This window comes from Zerene cesonia, chromosome 11 (assembly GCF_012273895.1).
Source record: "Zerene cesonia ecotype Mississippi chromosome 11, Zerene_cesonia_1.1, whole genome shotgun sequence".
Taxonomy (NCBI): Eukaryota; Metazoa; Arthropoda; class Insecta; order Lepidoptera; family Pieridae; genus Zerene; species Zerene cesonia.
In genome coordinates, this window is record NC_052112.1 from 1,224,723 (window position 1) to 1,239,076 (window position 14,354).

Consider the following 14,354-nt stretch of genomic DNA (forward strand, 5'->3'; position numbering starts at 1 on the left):
CCTATGTTCTGGTAATTTACAATTGTTGGGAATTTCCAAACCCGAATATATAACTCTATTTAGCTGTTACTTATATATCGATAACTCCAATAAATAAATTTATTTCGTAATCCATACCTAAACTCACAAATCACTTATGTATATTAATTATCCTTTAACATTACCTTATTTATTTACTTAAGTTGCTTATTAGCTTTACCTAGATAATTATGAACACAAACCAGGATGCAAGCTTTCAAAGGCTTATTTATAGGGTTAAAATCAATACATTTCAAAATTTATGAAAAAAAATTGATTTAATTTAATTTAATGAACATTTTTCTATAAACAAACTATCATAAGCGTGTTATTGAAAAAAGTATTTAACTTAAAATAGGTTTCATGAAGATTGACCCTATACGGACTCTTAGACTAGTTACTAGCGTCTATGAACATTTGTAGAAGTACTCTGCAAATAATTAGATAAGCAGCTTTAATTTTCTAAAAAAATGCCAGCTAAATATGACCTCTTCTAATATTGTTATTGTGAAGATGAAACTTTGTGTAGGTGGTTGGATGGATCGACAGTATTTTTAATTCATTTACACAGGAAGCTTGTCCGTTTAGATAAAACGGACAAGCTTCATACAGATAGTATGAAATTTGGCACCGATATAGTTCCAATTAGTGTTTTAGTCTGCCAGTCGAGCGTTCTTCTATACGAATTGGGCCAATCCGATTTTCCGGTAGCATGCGCTGCTACGGAAAATGGGCGTGAAATATATCAATGCTACTGTTTTTGATTGAGAAAAGTATTATTTCTCGTTTTAAATTTACGATCTAAAAAGGTCCACGAAATTTATGAACGATGCTGTTCAGATATCTAAAATATTATAAAAAAATCTGTTTTGTTGTCGTTTTTCTTCTTGTGGGCGGCTTCCGTCACAAATTTTTATACAAGGCCTTCGAAGACACTACGCCACTGCCACCACGGGGGTGGTCGTTTATCATCAGACGACCCATCAAATTCCTTTGCCAAATTTAAAAAAGAGAATTAAAATACATGCGGTTAAAATGTTTAAAAATTTTATTACACAGTACACAGTGCAATGCAGATATTTGAAATATAAAAAGCAAAAGAAAAACCATTTCGCCATTTCGAGGCGCTCCGGTTCGAATCCCGCCTCATGTTGAAATTTGCTGTATCAAATAAAAAAACACTTCAAATATAATTATTTCGATTTAATAAACTAAGATTTTGTGTATTGTATAGTGACTCATTACTGTTCACTGTTCAGTATCAGCTCCCGATCCATAGAAAATTAATAAATATTAAAGCATTGTACTGTTTATACATATATGAACATTATCATAAGAAAATATTCATATAAGTATGTAAATAACAATATTTACATCCTATTATTGTCATAGATAAAATAAGAAAATTAAGAAAAATGCCTATTTAATTAAATTTCCTTAACGCCTATACTATAAGTCGGAGCAACGCATTAGACCACTTACAAAAACATTAAGGCGCCAGAAAATATAACATTACAAAATTTTACTTTTAAATTTCCTCATCCCATCTTCACGTTTCAGCGCTGGTCGCTGCAGCATTTTCAAGGACATATCTTTCAGTAGGCTGCTAGCAGCCGAGCTCGCCGCACGATGACTGCCCCGCTATGACGGCCCAACGCGATCGCCGTGGCGACGACAATGTCGAATTGTTGCCGTTAAAATCTATGTTAGTTAATAACAATTACAGAGAAGATGAAGTGTACTACCCACCGACACCAGCAATTAATAATAATCCATCTAGTTCGAACTTATATGAATATACACTCTTGTCGAAACGCACGCCGGCCTCAAAGCGGTACGTTCTTTATCTCATAATATCTGTAAGCAAATTTGTTTATTGTTTTAAATTAATCATGTTTGACTCTATGTAATATCTAGTTAGTTATAGACGATAAAATTGAGATATTTATTGCAAGTTAAAAGTCGAAATTATCATTGTGTCTATTGTCTATTATTTACTATTTACTAAGCATTGTTCTATTCAATATCAAACCGATAAAAAAGTTTTTGAAGGAGTTAAATATTTAATATAACATTTAAAGATACGATTGAAATAAAATGAAAAATTTATAAATTAAATAATAGAAAAATATAAATAATAATAATAAGGATTTTCAATATTATTTACCAGTTTAAAAAGGTTAATAAAATGTTATTAAGCTAGTACAAAATCACAGTGTTACAAGATACTTATTCATTGTAATATTTATAAATTTTATTCAATTGAAAAATTATAAATAAATTTGAATTTAGAACGCAAAAAAAAAATCATACGACGGCCATAGATTTCCTTTCAGCATTCTGCTTTAAAAGCAATGTTTTGAATAAAAATTGTAATCTCATGATTGATTGATGGATGATGTAGGTAAGCTTTCATCCCGAATAAATTTAAATTTCATAGCGGTATATAAAGTTATTAGCGTAATAATTCTTGTTAGTTATAAAATATTTTCTACCCCTGTTCATTTATGCATTCTTTGGATAGATATGGATAGTTTAAAAGAATGACATTTAGAAATATGTATTTTTTTATGCACAATAATAATTTTAACAAAAATATCATCCGCTTTAAAATTCAAATTTGACCAAACGGAAAACACCAGGTTCCTAATAAAAAAAATAATTTCTTTCCATGAAATATTAAATGATCATTATTCTGGAAAGGTAAGTCTCAAATCAAATACATGCAGTTTCCATTTATTTAATACTAGCTGCGCCCCGCGTTTTCACCCTTTAAGTCCGTATCCCGTAGGAATATCGGAATAAAAATGCCCATATGTTATTCCAATTGTCCAGCTATCTACGTACCAAATCTCATTGCAATCGGTTCAGTAGTTTTTGCGTGAAAGAGCAACAAACACACACTCATCCTTACAAACATTCGCATTTATAATATTAGTAGGATAGTAGAATGTTGAAGTAGAACTCAGAAGCAATTAACTAATGCTGTAGGTTGGTTAATTTCTTGATTAAGTAGACAACTTACATAAAATATATCTTCATAAACTTCGAAGGTTCCAAACTCCGAGAGAGTTATCGAAGAAGCTTGGCGATATGTTTCCGCAGATAGTCATATTGCAGGTATAATTTACCCTCTAAATCTTATCAGTGAAGAAAATGTATATAAATAGGATCGTATATACATATCTAAATATTCATCAGTAATACACGGGCATATAAGGCTACGAGTAACGAGATTTTTATTTTCGGAGAAGTATGAAATGTTATCGTATACGCGGTAAATACCCAGGCTGTATGCTATTTTTTTGCTTGGGCATTAACTGAATTCGACACCCCATATCTCCAGTTTGTTCCTTCCCAAATTGAGATAAGATTTCATATTATTCGAACTTCAAAGTACGGTTTACGCAAGTATAAGGACATTTAGGAATTGCCCAGTCCTGTAAGCTCTTTTGTCCCGATCTATGAATGGTTATTTGACATCAGCTAGAATAGGTATTCCAGTTTCCATGTGAAAATTAAATCAACATATTATTTACATCGATAAAAAGATCCTAATGTTCTGTATCTGAATACTAATTCAGGTAATTGATAATGAGCAGGAAATAATTTATCATGTGTCGGGATTTGAGGATTCTTTACCATCCGTCGCGTAACATGTACATTCTTAAAGAAATGTCACGTTTAGTAGCCGCTAGACCAGGAAGGAACCTTAGTAATCAAATTCTACTTTACAAACATTCAGTTTTAAGTGCTTGTAGGCACTAACAACTGATTATATTATTTCTTCATATCATATACATACAGCTGTTCCAATCTAAATTTATAAATAACTTTGATACCACTGAAAATCAGTGTTGCAACTGTGTTGCGTAGACTGAGTGGGGTACGATTTTGCTTATTATTGCATTGTTTTGTATGATCGGTTACAGATTATTAAATAGTTACTACGTATGTACGTACGTACATACGTGTTTCCTTCCTTTCATATATTTCCTCATTACATTAACTCATTTACAGGCTTTTATCGCGAAATGCTCAGCCGTCTCCGATGCCCCTCTTGACACTATGTGGGGCGCCTCCACCATCCCGGAAGCGTGAAGAGTTGACAGCTCTCGCTAACTTGAGGAAGAAAGTCTCACCAGCTCTATTGCAACATGATAGGTATTATAACGAACTTTTTTATTAGCTTAACCTGTATTTTGTGTGCATGTAAGTTCGTATGTAACTGACTTCTACAGACCTGATTATGAACTGACTTTAAATGAAAAATTTTTAGTGTTTGTTAAACGATCTGTGACAATACAAAATTCAATGAGTTTATCGTTAGATAAATTAATAAAAAGATAATAATTATCTTAATAAGGATCGTCAGGATTAAAGGGATAATATTTAAAATATTTATTACTAGCTGACCCGGCGAACTTCGCAACTTCATAGAAAATATTATGACTCGTTTTCCTTTTAAACCTTCTCCGGACTATTATGCATGCATCAAAACCAACATTATCAAAATCGGCCCAAAACCAATATTATAAAAATCGGGCCAGCCGTTTCGACTCTAACCATATAGTATATACAGATTTATTTTCGTTTATTACGGCATTTCTAGAGCATAGATTTATAAAATGGTCAGCCTACTGTTAGACATAAATATAATTACTATATCGTCCCTGATCCTTGATAAGGATGAAACGTTTAATGGCAATAGTCCAATGCCATGTAATTGGACTCATAAAAACACAAGAAACAACAAACTTGTATATATACAGGAAATTAGAATTATAAACATTACAATAGCTTGTATAATATTTCAAAGCCACAATCAGAAAGTAATTTGTTCCCTTCAGCCAAATTAGCAATTTCCCTCGGCAAAACTGATGTCGTTTGCGAGCTTTTTCTTCACTTTTCAAATGGTTATACCACAGATAACATACTAGTTATACCATTATTGTACCTTTATTAAATATTTTTATTTATTATACTCACATAATTAACCATTCTGCAAAAAAGATTCCGACACCATAACAAATAACTAACTTATTCATTATTTTGCGTCGTGTATTTATTAATTAATTAACGAGTAAATAAACACAATATAAATCTTGATTTACGTTTAGTAAATTAGTAGTTATTCAACCTTGGAAGTAGTCCTTCGTCGATTGGAGTTAGACACGCACCCCGTTTCTTGTAGTTTAATTTGCATTTGATAAAACGCTTCGTGGATTTAAGAAAAGATGGCTTTTTTAATGGAATTTTATGCATGGTTTATAGGTTATTCTGAAAATTACGCAGGGTTAATTTTGAACGGAGTTAGAAAAGGTGTTCAATTCTTTAATTTTAAAAAATTTATGTTGTCTATGGTATACTTTAATTATTTTTATCAATTTGCTTTGTCTCAGTGAACAGATGAAGTTTTAGGTTAATTTACATGTGAATGACCATTTTATTTTCCTTCTCTTTAGGAAATCAACGAAAACTAACAACGAAACGGATAAAGATCACCAGGAAACAGAGCAACTCGACAACAGGCCTAAATTACTACAAAAGGTAAGATTTACGTAATTTACAAAGGTCCATGTGTGTACATAGACGGATATTAAATCTTACTTTTCTACTAATATTATCAATGCGAAAGATTGTGAGGATGGATGTATGTGTATGTTTGTTACTCTTTCACGCAAAAACTACTGAACCGATTGCAATGAACTTTGGTACGTAGATTGCTGAACAACTGGAATAATACAAAGGCAAATTTATATCCCGATATTCCTACGGGATACAGAATTACGCGGGTGCAACCGCAGGGCGCAGCTAATAATTTTATATAACAAATTAAGCTAACGCGTATAACTGTGTCATAACTTCCTTCAATTACGACAAGTAAAACCGCATTGAAATCGATTGAGTTGTATGAAATTTCCAATTTAAATCAATTAAACGTCTCCTTTGAATTCAAAAGTATCTTTTAACTTTTAACCAGATAAGAGATGTAATTGCAATGAAGATCGTTCACTCATTACAGACATAATGAACTGAAAGTCGAAAGGCTTTCAAGCGGCGTCGATAGCTTTATAGTAGTTTATAGTTTGTTTATTGCGCAATTTAAAAAGCTCCAATTAACCTTTATATCACCGTGTACACCTGCCTGCATGAGCTAAGTTCATTAATTCGCATTAAACGCTTTAACAATCTATTTTAATTGGGTGATCTAATTAGTGATTATGAGATAAAATCTATACTAATGATACAAAGTTGAAGAGTTTGTTTATTTGTTTGTTTGAACACGCTTATGAACTACGCTACTGGTCCGTTCCCTGAGTTGCTGTATAGTTTACCGCCCGTGGCTTTGCACGCATTAAATTCGGAGTGATTTAATAGATGTTTAATATTGTAACATAAACCATCCTAATGAATCATTCTATCTAATGAAAAAAAAAAAACATCAAAACCCGTTGTTTAGTTTTGAAGATCTAAGCATATATACATACAGTGGGAAGTGGGTATTCTTTATACTATATAATGTGCAGTATAATGTGCAAGTGTCTGTTTATTTATTTTATTTATTTATATGTTTATTGGTAATCCAACAGCTTTACATGTTAACTACATTACAACAATATGTTTCATTAAACAATTAGCCAATAAAGAATCACAACATTTTTATCAAGACGAAGTGAGAAGATTATTAACTATACATTTATATATTATACGTGTGTGTGCATGTGTGTTTGTGTATGTGTGTGTGTGTGTCGTGAAGAAAATGAAACTCTGGAACTAGCCCATCTGTTTATTACATAAAGACTAACGGTAGAATTATTTGAAGTGTAATGTACATAACGGGTTCACACTAAAAGCTCTTCCCTGAAGGTAAAAGCAGGAAGCAATTAGTATAATGATGGTATTTCGTAAGATTACAAGGGATCGCTACGGACTGCTCCGGCCTTGACCCGAGCGAAATGGTTGCGGCCTTGTTACCTATTGGGCCCTTCCTTTTAGCGGTTATCAGATTTTATATCACATGTTGCATAACAATTGTAGGAAAATATCACCAATCTTACTTCCTACTAATATGATAAATGCGAAAGTGTGTAAGGATGTGTGTGTTTGTTGCTCTTTCACCCAAAAACTACTGAACCGATTGCAATGTTTGGTATGTAGATAGCTGGACAACTGGAATAACATACAGGCTACTTTTTATCCCGATATCCCTACGGGATACGGACTTACGCGGGTGAAACCGCGGGGCGCAGCTAGTAGTATATTAAAATGATACTCAGTATTTTTTTCATAGGCATTATGTTACCAATGTGCCACTGTTTGACGGAATGATAATAAAAATATAATTAAGTAAAGATATACTTAACTTAATATAGTTTATAACACATTTAGAGACGAATAAACCATTCTATGTCAAAGCCCAGATTTATAAAAGCCACAGTCTCGCTGAAAAGTGTATCAGAAATGTATAGATTGTAAGATAGTGATTGGATGTGTTTTAATAGTGTCTATTGATTCGCGTATCACTGACGTTCAGTGTTCAGCAATCACTCAACCAAAACCAACCCTTCCTACCCCGCAATTCGATTAAGATCCATAATTTCCAATGAAACATCCATCACAACCCCTGTCAGTATAGAAAGGGTCATGTTATCTTAAACTGATTTTTTCTAACTTAAAGCCTTCAGGCAGTTTCAATACCATCTTCAGTATGTTTTTTATGTCATAGCGAGCAACTGAGCTGGTAGTTTGCCTGATTGTAAGCCATTACCACCGCCCATTAACATTCGCAGAGTTTCCTCTGCGAATGCGCTGGCCCCTTTTAAGAGGAAAGAGATAAAGAAAAGGATTGGAAAGAAAGAATGGGCTGGGAAGGAAAAGGAGTGAGTAAAAGGAAACGTCCGGCTCCTCCACTCCCAGTAGAAACATGTACTATTTTGCGTCGGTTTTTATGTGAGGTGTAGTACATCCCCGGTGCTAGCTGGCCCAAGTCGTGCAGAAGCGTGCTCGACTCCCACATAAAAAGAATATATAAATTCAATGCTACCAGTATTATTAAAGTGAGAGTTTGTGAGGATAGATTCAGGCAAAATTACTGAACGAATTCTGATGAAACTATTGGCAGTGCTGTAGCTTATGCCAGAATGATATGAGAAAAAGATATAGGAAAACTAGCAAGAGGCTAGTGGTTTTGCGATAATTGCACGATAAATAAATATTCTTTGTATAGATATATACACTATCTGCAGCTGGTGAAATACAGAACACGTGAGATAAGTAAAGCGAGGACTATAACGCAAATTGGACAATAAAACTCGATCGGAAGTATGCACGTAGGTAGCTGTGGGTGGGCTTTGTAAGGTCTCCTGTCTCCATTTTGGGGGTGTGCCCACTCATTTATGCCGCAACATAAACGACTACGACGGAGCATTCCTGGTGTAGAAATTGAGAGCTTATTATGTTAAAAATAGCTATTTCAACATAACAAATTGAAATTATAATATTCGCGTTATAAATTCTTCGCGTATCATATTTATTGGAGCGAAATTAAAGAATGGATGCGATACGACGCGGCGCGTATACACGCGACGTTATTCATATCTTCATATGATTCTCTTTTGCTCTTATTAAACAGGATGGTTTTCCTTCCGTGAATTTTCTTTTAACATTGAATAAATGGGTGATGCAAGTTTGCGTAGGTGTGTTTCATGTATGATTCAATCACGGTTCAAATGCCATGACATTTCATATTTTGCAATTCTATTTAGTTTGAAAATAGCGGTGCTACTAATTAATCTATCATAATATTATATCTAGGTACTCGTAATTGACATCCATACCATCCATACTTACAAACTTTGCGTTTGTAATATTATTGGGATCATTGCGATTGAATTAGAGTTTATAAAGCAAAGATATATAAGACCTATGGATGATAATTTATAGGCCCGCGATATGGAGTGAGCCAGAAGTCTCAGATACATAAACTTTCTTTACTAGAGTAAATATATAAACCTAGCAAATTGGCCACATTTCGCCCAGCTGTTACAAAGGAAGCTAATATGCGGCTTCAATATAGTTATAATGATCTGTAAATTATACGCTTGTGGCTTATAGTGAAGTCCCGTGTCCCCTAGTGAGGTATGGGGCGGATGACGTACATCTGTATCACTGATCGATTTTCTTTAGGGACAAGTAGGTGATCAGCCTTGTGGCTTGTGACTTGCTGATATGTAAGTGTTCTTATATTATAAAATATCTATAGAAAAAGAAATAGGATGAAGGTTTAAAAGAGAACTTGGAAGTGGATCAAGATTTGTGGTGAGTTAAAGGTCAGTTCTGTTGAATTTGACTCGCTAACTTCGCTGAAACTCTGGCGACAGATAATATAATGATCTAACCCTTTATTATATTTACCCTTTCGCATGTGATTTCACTCGTACACACCCTTTATCTTGTATAATTATTTACTAGCTCTTAGTCCCGGGGTATGCCCCGCATAGCTCCCGTTGCGATGGGATTTCTGGGATAAAACTATTCAATATACTTTCTCAGGCTACAAACTTAATTTGTACAAAATTTCATTCAAATCGTTTTAGCGGTTTAGGCGTGAAGACACAAATACTATCGCGTTTATAATATCAGTCGACATTAAAAGAGTATATTTTTTAATTTTTAGTTTTATAGCATTGAAATGCTTTATAAATGAGAAATTTTGAAAGAAAAGAAAAAATTTGATCACGAGGCAGGATTCGAACATGCGTTTCTTGCCTAACCGTAGAAACGCCTAGCCTCTCGGCCACCCGTGATCCCGTGACCGAGAGGCTAGGCGTTGCTACGGTTACGGTTTCAAAATTTCTCAGAATATATTTTTCTATAGCCATAATCTCCTTGGTACACTGGTTAAAGCCTGGGCGTAGAACCGAATGGTCGCGGGTTCGATTCCCCCCGATCAGATTATGTGCGCCATATTGGACACAGACGAGACTTCACTATTTATAATCTCCTAGATTTTTGGATTCGATTTCAGCATTAGATCCGAATAATTATATACCTACTAAAAAGCAAGTCTTTGCATAATTTTACATTTATTCTGTCTTTCTCAATTTTTCTAACGTTTCCTTCGTCCCTGACGTTTTTATAATACTGAAAAAAGGCATTCACGCCGCCATCTATCTTCATTACATTTCACTGAAACCATTCCATTGTATGATATTCACATCCATCCATACTAGATATCAGATTTATTATATTTAACAGGATTCAAATATCCACATATTTCGTGATATAATTCGTGATGTAAAAGCCGAAATGCAGCTACTCGAATTCCCTCTAGTAACGAATGAAGTCATGAATTTTAGAGCACTGGCGCAGATGCGGCTAGGCCGAAACCCGCAACGATTATTTTTGCCAATAAAAGATGCTGCATTGGGATATGAAATGCGTCGGAATAATGCGCATTGCGAATGATTTTTATGCAACAGTTTGATTTCAACACGATTTTATTAGCTACAGCTGCATGTTTGTATGTAACCTACTGCTATATACTCAGTTTTAGCCCACTTAAAATGTCAGATTTAAATCAAACTTTATACCTACACTTATAAAAGTTCGTTGGCAACTGACAAAACAATAATTTAATGAGACGTATTATCCTGATAAGGTTCCCCCACGTATGCTCTGTATAAGAACTAGTGACAATTTACTTGATTCTATCATTACAGTGTGTTTAGTTTTTTTTAACCACAACATTATTACACCATATGTTTAAATCGAAAATGAGTCAGCTCATTCGTTAGATTATAGTGCTAGTGTTAGATTGTTACTGTATTAAATATTTTAATCTAAGGAAAAACTGCCCACATCTACGTATTTGTTAAAACTGAAATTGTATTGTTTAGTTTTTAGCCATTGAAATATCTAAATCGCGTTATATCAGACCTACTTTCGCATCACATACTTTTCATGAAGGACAAAAGGGTCTTGCAAACTAACTGCCGCCTAAAAATGCCGGCTGCTTAATTCAAACACCTTACATTATAATATTAACACATTCATATATTGTACCAGATATGGCCCGCGTGATCAAATGAAATTCTAAGGGGAGTGTATGTAAAAAGTAGCCTATATAACTCTAGAGTTCTCTCGAGTGGCGTATCTAGTTTTACCTCTGTTGGATTATTACTCGTTGAATCGATGCTCCGTGGAGAGTGGGGACACTCTCAAAGATTAATGGCGCAGAGCCAAGACAATAAATAGGTCTTTTGGACTTTTTAAGGAAATAAGTACATGGTCCTGGCACAGATAATATAATCAGTCTAGATTAACAAAGAGTAAACGGATATTTTAACGGAAGGAGGAAGGCGCACTTTTTGTCTGTATGCAGTCTTTAGACTATACCTGGACAGATAAAATATAGCATTTTTAAACAGAAGACTATATCTTAATAAGTCGACATGAGTTCTGTCTTGTAAAACAACTTCAGGTATGTAAAATAGGAAAATAGAAATTGGCGAACGACTTCCACGATTACGTGACGTGCATGCGAGAAACAGAACTCTAGTAATAAAATTGTATTTCAATAGTTATTCACACTTTCCCGATGTCTCTATTTTATAATCTATATCAAATATGTTTATTTAGTCTAAATGTTTATACACAAAAATATCTTTTTATTCATATTTACATCCATACTATTAATATTATAAATGCGAAAGTAACTTTGTCTGTCTGTTACTTAATCACGCCTAAACCACTGAACCAATTTACATGAAATTTGGTATGGAGATTGGGTTGAGATAGGTTATCAAATTTTGTATGAAAGTTCATTGTTGTAAAACCGATTTTGATGAAATTTGGTATGAAGATGGAGCTGAACTTGGAAAAGGACCTACCCTGCTTATTAGAAGATTCAGTTTTAGGTCCATACCTTGGGAAAGACTACAAGCTACTACTTACCGATATAACCGAATTCCACGCGGGCGAAGCTGCGGGCGGAAAGCTAGTTTTAAATAAGGCACTCTACTTATATTTATACTCTACCTTTATATAGCTACTGACAATGTGGGGAAAGTCGGGAGCAAAAGCAAGGTTATCTATCAAAGGTGTGTGTATAGGTGCGCTGCAGCGAGCGTGCAGGCCATACAATTAAAATTAATTGCTCACTTGCACACTGTATATTATTAACCCCTGTGTGCTTAGATTATTACCATGCATATTCGTGATTGTATGGTTTTAACCCTGAGATTTAATTTCATGTAAATTCTAGTACCTACCTGGCTAATTTATTTATAATCAAAAATCCATGTCCTCTATTTGTTAGTAAAAGAGAATTATTATGATATTTTGTTAATAAGACGCACACAACAAATATATAGCACTAGCTGCGCCCCGCGGTTTCACCCGCGTAAGTCCGTATTCCGTAGGAATATCGGGATAAAAAGTTGCCTATATGTTGTTTCATTTGTCCAGCTATCTACATACCAAATTTCATTGCAATCGGTTCAGCAGTTTTTGTGGGAAAGAGCTTTGTGTAGTAGGATATAGTAGGATATCACTCAGTGAAGATGTAGCTTGTTTATGGTAAAAGAATTTTTTAAATCGATCCAGCAGCTTTTGCGTGAGAACGTTACAAAAATCTTTATTATATTAGTGTAGATGTAAGTAGAGATATGTACAGTTTATAAATCACACAAACAAAATTCACCTACTTAATTCAGACTCTTAATAGAATATCTTGATGATGAATAATGACGCCTCCTTGGTACAGTGGTAAACGCGTGAGCGTAGAACCGAGGGGTCCTGGGTTCGATTCCCGGTGGGACAATAAAAAAAAAATGTCTCGGTCTGGCAGGACACAGAAGGCTGATCACCTACTTGTCCATTAAGAAAATCGATCAGTGAAACAGATGTATATCATCTGCCCCATACCCCAGTAGGGGACACGGGACTTCACTTTAATAGAATATCTTACTGTAAATTATTTTGGCTTAGAGCCAAGAAAAGCCTTTACTTCTAGTAGCACTGGCCAAGCATTGTCTGAATTCAGAATTATTTTTAGATCGTAACAGTTTATACAATGTGCTGCCCACTTAAAGGTTTGCAAGCGACTGTTTATGTATCTAAGATAAAAATATGTGTGTGTGTGTGTGTAATTATAGTATTACCTTTTATATGTTTCACTGGTTTAACTTTTTACCTACCTCCCTTTAAGTATTTTTGTTTTTCACTTGTTCAGTTGGTTGCCTGGAAGAGATCACTTGTAAGTGATAAGGCCGCCTTCTGTGTTGTATGTTTTAGCGTTAGTTTTGTTGTATTTATTTCTGCTGCGTTGACAGCACAATAAAGTGTTTAAAATAAATTTCCGAGTATCCAGAACATATAATATATAAATTCAGCTCTCATACATTTTCCCTCATTACTGCGTCTTAGCCTAGTTTACATAGAAACTTGGTATATTTTCTTTCATGTCTATTTATTGCAACGTAAGACGTTACAAGCCGATTAAAGCTGCAAGTACTACAATAAGTGAAATAGCAATAAACTACAATCAGTACTAAACATGCCTTTAGTATGAAATAATGCTATATATATGTCAACACTTAGGTACATTAAACCGAGGAAATTTTTGTATTTTTGTATATTTGTAATGTTTTCACGTAAAAACCTGTCGTGCATTTCCTTTCCTGTAGGAATTCAGGACTTTCAGATTTCTATCTAGAAATAAGGCCGCCTTTTGTACGAAATATCATTGTGCCATTATTTTGTATAAACTTTACTTTCTGTTTTGTACAATAAAGTATTACTAGCTGTGACCCGCGGTTGAAACCGCGTAAGCGTGCTGCGTAACCGTATCCCGTAGGAATATCGGTATAAAAAGTGCCTATGTGTTATTTCAGTTGTCCAGCTATCTATGAAGCAAAATATTAAAAATATAAAAATATTCACCAATAGATGTCAGGAAAAAAAAACACGAATATGACATTTTCTAAAAAAAATTCCTAGCTAGATCGATTTATCGCCCCCGAAACCCCCTGTATACTAAATTTCATGAAAATCGTTGGAGCCGATTCCGAAATTCCAATTATATATATATATATATATATATACAAGAATTGCTCGTTTAAAGGTATAAGATAAATAAATATAAACCTCCAGACCAATTCCAAAATTCTTTCACTGTTAGAAAGCTGTGCTGTGCTACCCCGGGGGAAGACGACACGAACAGCCAGTCTAATATAAACATAATATAAGGATATTAGAAAGAAAGAAAGAAAGAAAGAAAGAAAGAAACATTTATTTGTCAGGGACAGCACAACACACCAATGATAGAAATT

The 14,354-nt window shown here is 34.1% G+C and overlaps 1 protein-coding gene across 1 annotated transcript in view; it reads left to right on the plus strand.

Annotated features, from left to right (window-relative positions):
- Positions 1-1,632: 1,632 nt before the first annotated feature.
- The window catches only part of LOC119830476 (protein PRY1-like), a 21,191-nt gene continuing 8,469 nt past the window's right edge, over positions 1,633-14,354 (plus strand). Inside the window, exons 1-3 of the mRNA XM_038353516.1 lie at positions 1,633-1,852; positions 4,039-4,182; positions 5,484-5,568. Coding sequence (XP_038209444.1) covers positions 1,662-1,852; positions 4,039-4,182; positions 5,484-5,568 — 420 coding nt within the window. The 5' untranslated portion in view covers positions 1,633-1,661. The remainder of the gene's footprint in view (positions 1,853-4,038; positions 4,183-5,483; positions 5,569-14,354) is intronic.